The sequence below is a fragment of the Microtus oregoni genome, unplaced genomic scaffold (assembly GCF_018167655.1).
Source record: "Microtus oregoni isolate MIOR12 unplaced genomic scaffold, Mior012 000047F_ref0000412, whole genome shotgun sequence".
Lineage (NCBI taxonomy): Eukaryota > Metazoa > Chordata > Mammalia > Rodentia > Cricetidae > Microtus > Microtus oregoni.
Window position 1 is genome coordinate 14,633,642 of NW_024543221.1, and position 12,284 is coordinate 14,645,925.

General features: G+C 49.7%; 1 protein-coding gene across 6 annotated transcripts in view; it reads right to left on the minus strand.

Moving 5' to 3' along the window:
• Nucleotides 1-10,001: 10,001 nt before the first annotated feature.
• Rps6kc1 (ribosomal protein S6 kinase C1) overlaps nucleotides 10,002-12,284 on the minus strand; it is a 144,953-nt gene continuing 142,670 nt past the window's right edge. For all 6 annotated transcript variants that reach the window (XM_041635391.1, XM_041635393.1, XM_041635392.1 and 3 more), the window contains one exon: nucleotides 10,002-10,800. In XM_041635391.1, coding sequence (XP_041491325.1) covers nucleotides 10,690-10,800 — 111 coding nt within the window. In that variant the 3' untranslated portion in view covers nucleotides 10,002-10,689. The remainder of the gene's footprint in view (nucleotides 10,801-12,284) is intronic.

The following is a 12,284-nucleotide window of genomic DNA, read 5'->3' on the forward strand; positions in this document are numbered from 1 at the left end:
TTCCTGAGCCTGCCCTGAGCCTGCTCCTTGTCTCTAGCTCACTTCCGTTTTCTCCTCAGCAGTTTTCCCTTGGCATGGGGCCTTGAACTAGACAGCAGCTCGAAGGCCAGCTGCTGCCGTCCCTTTCCTAAACTCTGTGCACTTACAAGTGATAGAACGGACGCCTTCCTCCACATGCAGCTGCTGGCCCCAAGTGATCTGTGAAGACCCCTGCTCCATGGGCCGCAGGCAGAAGCTATGTCACATTGCCTTTCTCTCCCTTACACCATAATCTCTTGGCTCTGGGTTTCATTTTCAGCTGCTGGCGTCTGGGGTTCTGTGTGGTCACTGATGTGGAGAACATTGTCTGTGAGTTCCTCTTTTGTTCTCCAGTTGCTCTACACGATGGTGGAGCTCAGAGCTCAAGCTAGTCTCTGCCGCCTCTTGGCTTCTGCCTCAGCTGGCCTTAGGCCACAGCTTTGTAAATAGCCCTTTTACAGCAGTGTGTTGGGAGGGAGGTCTGTGGAGGGGTCATGTGTGAAGCTCTGCTATCAGATGTCATCTGAAGGGTACCTGAGAGAAACTTCAAAAGAGACTTTCCTTTGCCCACAGTTTCAGAGGCTTTGGTCCGATAATGCTCTTGTACCCTGTAAAGATTTGTCACTCACATTGGTTTAATAAAATGCTGATTGACCAGTAGCCAGGCAGGAAATACAGGTGGGATGAACAGACTAGGAGAATTCTGGGAAGAGGAAGGCTCAGTCTGCAGTCACCAGCCAGATGCAGAGGAAGCAAGATGAAAATGCCACATGTCTAAACATAGACAAGAATTATAGGCTAACTTAAGTTGTAAAAGCTACTTAATAATAAGCCTGAGCTAATAGGCCAAACCATTTAAAATTAATATAAGCCTCTGTATGTTTCTTTAGAACCAAACGGTTGTGAGACTAGGCGGGACAGAAACATCCACTGTGGCTGGCTGGTTTCTCAGCTCATGGTGAGGGAAGAACATCACGATGGAAAGCTGCTCATAGCTTCACAGCCAGGAAGCAGAGAGAGGCAAGGGACAGGGCAAATCTGAGCTGCCCTTCAAAAGTATACATGACCATATCGGTGCACTCCATCCCACCAGTCCTGCCTCCTACTCTCCATCACGCTCAGTCATACCACCAAATTATAAATCCATCCATCATGTCAGAGCTCTAATGACCCAATCACCTCCTAGGAGCTGGATCCATCAGCAGGGAACCAAGCCTTCAACACTTGCAACTCAGAGGTACTTCAGACGACGTGTTACTGAATGAGGTAGAGTTGCAACATTGCAGTCTCTGCCCTTAGTTTAGGATCAAGAACCCAACATACCTGTGCTCGGGACTCCACCCACCTCGTTGGCAGAGCCAGCTCCCGTGTGCTTTTGCCACACAAATGAGAATGGACCCTCTTCTCAGACTTTCATGTCTCCATCTGCTAAACAGAGCACTCCCCTGGCTATAAAAATGTGTGAATGGTACGCAGGCTGTGGAGGTGAGGTCGCAGAGACATGTGTCACCTGTCCACCATGGTCTGCATCCTTGAAGGCAGAGCTATGCACCCCCCCCCCATGCTGTCCCTCCCTTCACACCCTGGACAGCAAGTGTCTTGACACATTCTGAGCCCTGGAGGGTCACACCTTGAAAGGAGCACTGAAAACCCTATGATGTGATCATTAATTAAAAAGGCCCCTGAGCCTCATCAATGGTGACAAGGGTTAATGTGCCCATGGTTGAGGGCTACCCTCAAAAAAGACCCTTCACGTAGAAGAAATGGCCTTCACTTCAAACGTCAACCAGTGGAAGACATGGAAAGGCTGCGTGTTTAAAATGCATTTTTTATTATTCAGCCTTCAGCAGAAATGTCACCTTTCTAAGGCAAGCTGTTACCATGCGCTCCCCGTGCCAAACGGGCGCCTCTGAGGAGCAGGATTTGATCTCAGCATTTCTAGTGATTTGTGTTTCTCTTTCAAGGAGCTCCATGCCTCAAGGCACCTGCGAGACTCACAGCGCAAGAAGGTAAGTTTGCAGGAGAAGCCAGCTCTGAAACATAAAACAGGGGCTGTGCTGAAGAGGAGCTCCATCAAAGCCAGAGCCCACAGTCCCCTGCCCAGTAATCCGGGACCCCTCGGCGCAGCGCATTGTTTTCTGGTGAGCACCATAGTTGAAACCATATTCTCAAAGAAACTGCGCTTTGTCACAAGGCCCCATCCGCAGGCGCGGCCACATGACAGGCCCAGAAGCAGCCAGCACAACTGCCGGTGACGCTTGCCAACAAGCCAGATGCTGCCACACATTGGCATCTGGGTCCTGGAACAGCAAGCATGTTCTCAGCCTGGCTAGGGATTCTGACCCCAGCCTCGGAAGGAGACAAAAACCGGGAAGAAAGAGCGGGAAGGAGGAGGGAGGTCAGCCAACACATGGTCTCTGGGTCATTTCCCTACCTTGGCCTTAGCAAAAGGCTCCTTGGAAAAGGACCGCAGGAGATGCTGTGGGAGGGGGAGGTAGAGATGGGAGCTGCTCTGGCACCTGGGAAGTGGGGATGGCTGATGCTACAGGAGACAGCTGCAGCGGGCAGCCTTCTCTCCCTCAGCCACGATAGCCCGCGGTGGGGCTAAGCTTTGGGACATGGCTCCAATCTGCAGCAGAGGGATGGAGTAGCCATATCCACGGCTGTCGATCCTGCTCTCTGGGTGCCAAGGCTCCCCAGTGCCAGCAAGGCCGGCGAAATGATGGGAGCAGGAGCCAGACCCCACACCGTCCAGAGCCTTGCAACTAGCGAAGGTGCAGAGGAAACGCCTTTCCTCGTGGTGGCTCCTGATTGTACGAAGGCCTCCACCCTGGGTGGTCACATAGATGGAGGCTGGGCTCGAGGGAGGGTGGGAAGTAAACAAAATAAAAACAAAGTTGCATTTCTTTCCCCAAAATAACAAATTCTACCCAGCATATCCCCCCCCACCCCATTCCATTTCTGTGCCTGAGCGCTAGCAGCAAGCCTGTGTTCAGAAGAGCTGTGCCCGTAGCTGCAGAGCCAAATACGGTCCCAGGAGCACGTCTCTGGGGCTGGGCACCACAGCCTCTACCCAGACCTACCTGGTACTCCTCTGGCCATCAGGTGTGGGGCACTTCAAGGACCTCTGGTCATCGCTGGTAAAACTGCAAAGCACGTCCTCCCTGTGGTGTCCTAGGCAACAGTGTCGTTTAGAAAGGCCAGTGCTACTATATCACAGCTGAGTCGGCACAACACAGACATGCGAAGTGACTGCTCACACTGACAGCCCTCCTGGCTGCTGTTTGTAGTTTTGTTTTTACAGCGCAAAGTCTCATGTAATAGAGACTGGCCTGGAGCTTCTGCTCCTCCCTGCACAGCCTTCCCCAAATCTCTCCTTTTGTAAACAAAATTATCTGAATATTTTACAGGTGTTTGTCGAAAGTCAAATATATATAATAAGTAATCTCAGATAATATATTCTTAATACCTTATAAAATATCCTTTTGCTAAACTTTTGAAATTGGATCTTCTATATTCCCCCCCACTTTTATAGTTAAATCCACAACCTTGGGACTGGAGAAACAACTTATTCCTAAAGTGCTCGTTGTTCAAGCACGAGGACTTGAGTTTGTATCCTCAGACCCATGCTAGCTCAGTGTGGTGGCACAGGCCTGTCGTCCCAGCCCTGGAGGCAGGTAAGGAGGTCCCTGGGGCTTACCGACCTAACTGATAAGTGAGAGACTGTCACATAGCCTAAGGTAGATAAGTCCATGAGACAGCTCCGTGGGGAAAGTGCTTTCTGAGCAACTCCTGCACCTGAATTCCAGCCCAAAACCAAAGTAAAAGTAGAGAGCAAAAACCAATTCCAGGGATGTCCTCTGACCTTCACACGTGAACATGCACATGCTCCTCTGACCTCCACACGTGAACATGCACATCCTTCTCTGACCTCCTCACATGCACACGCCTCCTCTGACCTCCACACGTGAACATGCACATCCTCCTCTGACCTCCTCACGTGAACATGCACATCCTCCTCTGACCTCCACACGTGAACATGCACACGCCTCCTCTGACCTCCACACGTGAACATGCACACGCCTCCTCTGACCTCCTCACATGCACATCCTCCTCTGACCTGCACACATGGTACATACACACACCCACACACACGATAAAAAAGAAAACAAAATAAACAGATAGAGGGAGACTGAGGTCACCCAACATCAACCTATGGCCTCTACATGTATGTGCACACATATGATGTATACCTGCACACACCTCTGTGCACACATACACACACACAAATAAAAAAGTACACACCTCACAGTCGTGCTGTGAAATTCAATGCCCCCTTGCAAAATGTGAAATGAGCCAACCCAGGAAGTGTCCCCAGCTGAGGCCTACAGAGATGGACAGCAGCCATGGGACGCTCAGAAGCCAGTGAGACTTTGGAGCCTTTGTGCTGTCTTGAGCTGAACTTCAGCTGCAGTACCCCAAGAAGGAAGAGGAAACCCAATCATCCCAGAGATCAGAACTCAAGACCTCTGACAGCTGTGCCATCAACTACAATGACCTGTGGAAGCAGGAGCTGTGTGTCAAAGCAACTGCGGTGAAGTGGCCGATCTCTCTGGGGATACAGACCACGTGCGTGCCCCTACACGTGTTCCCTACCACGTGCTCCTGCCACATGCTCCTCCGTGAAGTGGTTGATCTCTCTGGGATGCAGACCACGTGCTCCTCGTAGAGACATATGCCACCAGGGCCCAGCTTGGCTTCCTCTTTATCCAGCTGCCTACTTGTCTCCTATCAATCACCCTTTTCCTTTGATATGAGCACTGTCTGGACCAACTCCATGGGAATGTCACAATGCCTTCAAAATTAGGTGTACCCAGGGTAAGAAACTCACACCCATCCGAGGCCAAGGCAAGAGACTTTCCTGGAAGGGCACTGCCATAGGTCAGTAGGATGGGGATGGAGACTGGAACCTGCCTTTCTAACTATGCCCCAGACTGTTTCCCTAAAGCTTTGTATGTAGATGCAATTTCAAATTCAGAGAAGTGTTGCAAGAAGAAAATTCACCATCAACCCAGAATGGAGGGCATTTTGAGAACCACTGAGTTATGTCAAAGGTCTGAGACAAACAGAAAGGAAACCAAGAACAAAGGTCAGGATATTATTGAACAAAAAGCAAACCGACAACCTAAGAACAAAATGCTGAGGCCAGGCTGGACCCATGGATTGGGTCCAGGGCTCTGAATGATGGAGCATCGTTATCAACCACAAATACACTTGCTTGGTTTTCTTGAAGCCCCCCAGAGTGATAGATACTACAGAGACACTAGGCCCAGGTTAAAAAAAAAAAAAAAAAAAAAGCAATTACTTGGGAAGGAAGTTCTAGATTTGAGAGGATTACAGCTCCCTCTGCATTCTTCCCTGGCTCAGGATTCTGCCTCCAACCAAATTTCTGCAGTGGACCCTACCTACACCCTGCCTCTTGTCTCCTTCCCTTCAACTACTCTCTGTTCTAACCCTAAGGTCATCTCTCCACACCAGCTACTGATCGCCCTGCAACCTAGTGTGTGACATCCCAGGCCCCAGCATGGCCTTTAACCCAGCCCATGGACCTGCCCACCAGCTCCATTCACCTTGCCTTCTGTAGTACACAACAGATTCTCTCTCTCTCTCTCTCTCTCTCTCTCTCTCTCTCCCCTCTCTCTCTCTGTGTGTGTGTGTGTGTGTGTGTGTGTGTGTGTGCAAGCAAATGTATGTCACATTAGTACAGTTCCCACAGAGTCCAAAAGAGAATTCCAGGTCCGCTAGAGCTGGGGTTACAGATGGATGGCTGTGAGCCACGGATGTAGAAGGAATCAAATTCGGGAGCTCTCAAGAGCAGAAGCCAAGCACTTTCAGCCACGAGCCACCTCTGCAGCCCATCTGGTCACAGTCTTTACAGCTGTGTGGCCACCAAGGGACGTGTTACTGAGTCGGGTATGGCAGCCACCCAAGCCTCTAGGAATAAAAGAAAAATAACTACAAGAAAACAGTTAAGCACCAATTCAGGGTTTTTATTAACCTTGCCTTTAAAATGTGGGATAATCTTCCTAGTTCATGGAGGGACACAAAAACCCGCCATGCTCATACACAGGGCAGAGCTTGCTCCCTTCTCCCTCAGCAGCAAGGACCCACAGCAGTGCTATCTGATTGAGGCTGAAGGCCAATGAGAGAGAGACACAGCCAGGACACCACACTAAGATACTCTACTGTATGCCACAGTCCTTGAGGAAATAGCTTGAGATGCCAGGCTCGCTCACTTACCGCATTTACAAAACAGAAACCAAGTCCTTGAAAGATGTGTGTGAGTCCCGGCAGAATGGCAAGAGGGGCACTTCTCAGCACCACAGCATGGGCAACTTGCAGGGCCAGGCATGCGGTGTGGGGGCTCCCCTGTAGTGCTACTGGCCGTCTACCTGGAACACACACGTGGCCTGAGAGATTACCCACGCTTGGTTCCCACTGGCCCTGAAGTAAGTGCAGATGGGAAAAGGCTGAGGGAAAACCCAACCAAGTTGGAGCGATTTTAAACATGTTTGAATAAATCTGGGGAGAAGGCTCAGGGGGCAGAGGGCTTATCACACAAGAGTAAGGACCTGCATCCAGGCCCCCAGAACACACGGGAAGCCAGGCACAGTGGCGTGCAGTTGTATCCCAGGAACCCTGTGGGAGGAGGAAGACAGACTCCCGGAAGCTTGCAAGCCAGCTAGCCCAGTGTACATAGTGAATAACAGACCTGTCTCGGACAAGGTAGGAGGTGAGGAACATCCTTAACTTCCACACACCACACACATACACATGCACATACATGTGCACATACAATATACAAACTAAACAAGGCAGCCTGAACGGATTACCAAAATCCCGGAAAACCCCTACGAAGAGCAGGGGCCACTGGAGGGAGGTGCCAGTCAAAGGAACAGGATCACCACCAAGAACGGTTCATATCCCAGGCTGCTGAAAAGATGGAGTGTACTCATGCTTAGACACAGTTAGTACTCGTGTAAATACAGGTTCATAAGTTCCACAATGGACACACATCCAAACATCACATCGTAGTCAATAAACAAATGATTACCTTTCAATTCAAATAAAACTAAAGGAGTTTCATTATTATTAAGAAGTAAGTTAGAAAAAAATCTGTCTTAAGTAATACAAGCTCATGCCACAGTGTCAGCAAACCTCAACCATGGCCAACACTCAGATGGCATTCTCTTTGCTTTTTGGGAAGCATCAGTCACCTACCTGTGGGGTGAAGTCGGAGATCTTCATATCATAGTGTGAGCCACTGACAACCTGTCTGACGAAGTCCTCTACAAGAGCAGAGAAAAGTCAACCCTGGGGATTCCAAGTCAAAACACAAAGTCACAGGGAGAGGGATACTTGGGAATCCACACATCCAGGCTCCGGACACCACTCACAGGAGACCAAAGGTAAAACAGTGTCAGGTAGGTGAACAGACAGACAGCTAAAGTCAAACGTGATAAGCCCATGATGGAGTGCTATAAACAGATAGACAGTCGGCCAGGCTAGGGAGGACAGGCCGCCAATCACAGCCAGGTCAAGAAGACGACTCCCCTTAGGGCTGAGTTTCACTCACCAGGTGAGTCACTTCACCAAAAGTGATATATTCGCGATGGGGCATGAGATGGCCTTTAAATGGAGACAGACGCGGTCCACAGCATGGATGGGCCTTGGAAATGACACACTAAGTAAACAGACACACAAAAAACACACAGCCTATGATTCCACTTACATGAAATACCTACCAGAGCCCAAGCCACAAAGACCAGGAGCTGGGGAGACAAACAGGAAGTTGTGGAACAGACATGGTTCTGGCTCAGTTCTGGAGAGAGAGTGGTGACAGCTGCATGAGGATTTATGCGTGCTAAATGTCACTTCTGCATCGATGCCCAAAGTGGCTGAAGTAGGGATAGGGAGACGGCTCAGTGGGCAAGGTGCCTGCTACACAAACACGAGGTTCCCGGATCCCACATGAAAACACAGGCAACATGGACCTGAATTCCCAGCACTGGGAAGGAGGAGTTAGGATCCCTGAGGCTCACTTACCTCACTCACAGACAGTCCAGATAAAACTCAGTGAGAGATACTGCCTCAAAAAATACAGCAGGGAGAAATGGAAGAAGGCACCATGCTGGATAGTTCTATGTCAACTTGACACAAGATAAAGTCATCTGAGAGGAGCGAACCTCAGTTGAGAAAATGCCTCCATAAGCTCAGGCTGTGGCCAAGCCTGCAGGGCATTTTCTTAATTAGTGCCCATCCCACTGTGTGGTGCCACCCCTGGGCTGGTGGTCCTGGGTTCTATAAGAAAGCAAACTGAGCAAGCCATGATGAGCAAGCCAGTAAGCAGCTCCCCTCCATGGTCTCTGCATCAGCTCCTGCCTCCAGGTTCCTACCCTGTTTGAGTTCCTGTCCTGACTCCTTCAGTGATGAACAGTGATGGGGAAATAAAAGTCAAATAAACTCTTTCCTCCCCAATTTACCTTTTGGTCATGGTGCCTCATCGCAGAAATAGAAATCCTAACCAAGACAGACACCAAGTGTCGACTTCTGACCTTCACATACGTGCACACACACACGCATGCACACATTCAAAATGATTGAAATGACAAATCTTACTTTTACTCTAGTTTTTAAAAAATGGATTTGAAAAAAATTTGGTAATTTCTCGAACGGTTTTGACCCATATTCCGAGCCTCTTTGAGCCAACAAGGCATGAGCTGCAACCGAAGTCTGTCTCATGCAGCTGGATTTCAGGCATGTACACAGCATGGCACGAAGGATGGGCTTCACGCACAGACATTGAGTCCATTTTATTTCTAAAATAATTTGTGTCCAACATGAATGGTGTGTTTACACTGAGTGCAAGCCCCAACCAAACACGCAGAAAGAGAAGTCACAGCTGTGGAAGTGTGTCCACCAACCGACCTGGCAACCATCTGTTTGTGTTACTGTCCTTCGAGCCCAGGGGTCCAAGTCACATGGAAGGTTGTGAAGTCCTGATTTTATGTCATAGGGCACTTCTGGAAGGAAGTTCTGCCCTGGCTGGCTCTGAGTGCTTACAGACTTCCTACACAGGAAGTCCTTCTGTGTCTCACCTGCGTGAATTCCTGTCATGAGGCCAGGGGGTGGCAAGCCAAACCCAGCTCCAGGGACTGATGTCATCTTGACTGAGGTCTGATCTTGGTGACCTGCTATATCCCAACCTGGTATTGTGACAGCCCTTCAGCTGGGTTTCAGATTATAAAGGGAACGAAAAGGGGAAAGGGGAGACAAATAATAGAAAAAGGGAAAATGCTTGCACATTTCCTGTGTTTCAACAAACATTTCTGCTTCTGTTTATCTTGATGGGAGACCTGGAAGTCAGCAGATGGATGCTGAGATGCTCCTGGGGCCAGGGTGGCCTCTCACACAGACTCTAAAAGCACATGCTTTAGAACGGAAGGAAAAATTCAGGGGCTGGAGCTCGGGACACCGCTTGCCTAACATGCAGGCACAAGGTTCTGATACAACAAACAAACAAAACACAATGACAACAGAAAATTCCAGTCATTTCTGGTGGCCTCTCACGTGGAAGCAGTGCCTTGTCCCACAAGAAGTTTGGCAGACACTAACACTTGAGGCATCTCTAGGTTTTGGCAAACAGCGTGGTGGCAGCGACGCTACCTTAGCAAGATGACGTGGCATCACCAGACATGAGACAGGTGAGCGTCAGGAGCTCAGCTCAGCATCACCTCGCTGGGCTGTGAAACAGGATGTGTATACACGACAGACTATGGGTCCAGGTATGTCAGCCCAAAGGAAAACAAACACCCTCGGCCACAGCAGCAGCAAGTGTCCACCTTCCACAAGAGCAGGAACAGAAAAGAAGGACTCTTCAAAATGAACCTTTAAATCTTAAGCTATTAATAAAGACGCCATCCGAGTTTTAACCACATTTATTGGACATCATGATTTCTTGTTACACTGGCAGCTTGGGGATGAACACCCCTCCCTTTTGTGTTAACAGAAGTGGGAAAACAGAGCCCAAGAGAATGAGCAGAGGATGCAGGACATGGAGCCAGGGGAGACGGACAGGAGTCAGGCATGTTCCCAGGAGCCCTCAGAGTTAGCAGCATCAACCAGCAGGTTCAAAGCTGGCAAGAGTGTTTTTCCTCAGTTCCCCTGGCCCTGTCAGCACTGGGCATTCCTCCTCACACTGTCAGCAGCCTGGCGACACTGTCCACAGAGCAGATTAGTGTGTTACTCAGCAAATCCTGACTCAGTCGTGTGAACCAGTCTTGTTCAGCAGAAGCACCATCAGCTGTCACCACAAGGCCCCCCAGTCACGTAAATGCCCCTTCTACACTTACAGCTTCCCAGCAGAGGTGTTTTGCACAGGTGTCTGCCACACACCTGAAACCCTGAAGTCACATTACGTCACATCTGGGGGAAGGCGAGAGCAGAGCCGCTGCTGGCAAGGTTCACTGGTCTCATGTCAGACGGGGGTAAGGGAGTCTGTCAGCCCACTGCCCCGCTGCGTCCTCTAAGGCCTTGTCCCAAGGCTCTGGCACAGCAGCTGAAGGAAGACTAGCCACTCCTGAAGTCCTATCACAAGGGGTCTCGTGACATTCATCTTGTCAGTTCTGCCCAGTCCACTGGAGTGAAGAATGGGTGAGATTTGATGTCTTCAACACCGGCCACTCCAGCACCCAGACGCTCCAGAGGGTTGAACTGCAAGAGCTGAAACAGAAGCTTCTGTGAGTGACAGGAACACAGAAGCAATGAGAGAAAAGGGGGCTGTGAAGGGAAGGACTTCAGGACCGGCTATCTGGCTGTGGTCTGGGGGAGCATGCCACCTGAGTGACAAGCTGGTCAACAGCTTTCCCTTATCCTCAAAGAGGGTAACAGGATCAAGAGATGTAGCTGCTTTCTCCAGGACTCAGGAGTCTGGGAGTCCCACTGTCTTCCAGTTCCTTAACGCTACACCACCAGGACATACGCTCAAATCTGAACAAGCAAAGCTATGTCCCCAAACCACTTCCTTTGAACTGGCTGGTACATTTGATGAAGTAATTTGATCCAGTAAATGAAATAGGTTATGACTTATTCAGAATTAGGAATTATGTATAAAATAAGAAAATAATGTCATAGGCAGTCAGATTTTTAAGAGTAAAAACAAGAAGCAATGAAGGCCCTGGGCATGCTGGGAGCGTGTGCCTGAGACATGCCTGCATCCTCACATTCTGTGTCAACAGCTTCGCTAAGGGACAATTTATACACCATATAGACATCTACTGCAAGTCCAGGTCAACAGACTTGGGCATGGTCCAGCCCAGCTCCAGGCCCCCCTGAAAAGGGGTGCTCCGTGACATCTGTTCCCCACAACCTCAGCCCACAGCAGCCACTGCTCTGAGCCTGCCCTTCCCAGGCAGCTATGGGGTGCAATACTAAGTGAGTCTTCGCGCTCTCCTTCCCCAGCACAGCGCCAGTGGGAATGAACCATCCGTGGATAAGCACTGGTTTTTCTCCTGATTGATAGTCCACAATGCCTCTACCATTGTTCATCTACTCGTTGGCTAGTGGGCTCCAAGCTCCCAGTTCCGGCTGTACTGAACGACATAAGAGTCATGTGTGTTGCTTAGGAGGTCAAGTGTTTCCAGCTGAGTTTATTCCTCGGGTCAGAACTCCTCAGTCACACAGCAGGCTTATATATAACTTATTAAGAAACTGCCAAACTGTCCCAATATGGCCATACCTGTCTACAGTCCCATCAGCAAGGAGCGAGAACCCTGGGTTTTCTGCCTCCGTACCCTCTGGCCTTGAGTGAAAGCAGCTCTAGAGGGCCCGTGCCTCTCGTGGTGGCTTTAATTGTACTCCCTGGGACTAATGACACTGATCATGGCTGTATGCCCTGATAACCATCCAGATAGCCTCTCGGCTGAAACAGCTCACCTTCCACCCATTTCCACACCAAGCTGTCTGTCTTGCTTGGGTGACAAGAGTCCTGTATTCATCCTGAACACAAGCACAGACAGCGGTTTGCAAACATCTTCCCCAGCCCGTGGCTTTCCACTTTCTCCACACATCTCTGAAGTGCTCACATTTTTAATGTTAATGAAGTCGACTTTATCAGTGTTTCTTTTATGGCTCATGCTTTGGTGTTCTAAGAGCTCTGTCGTAGCCCAAGGCCATGTGCGGTTTCTCGTGTTTCCTCTACAGGTTTG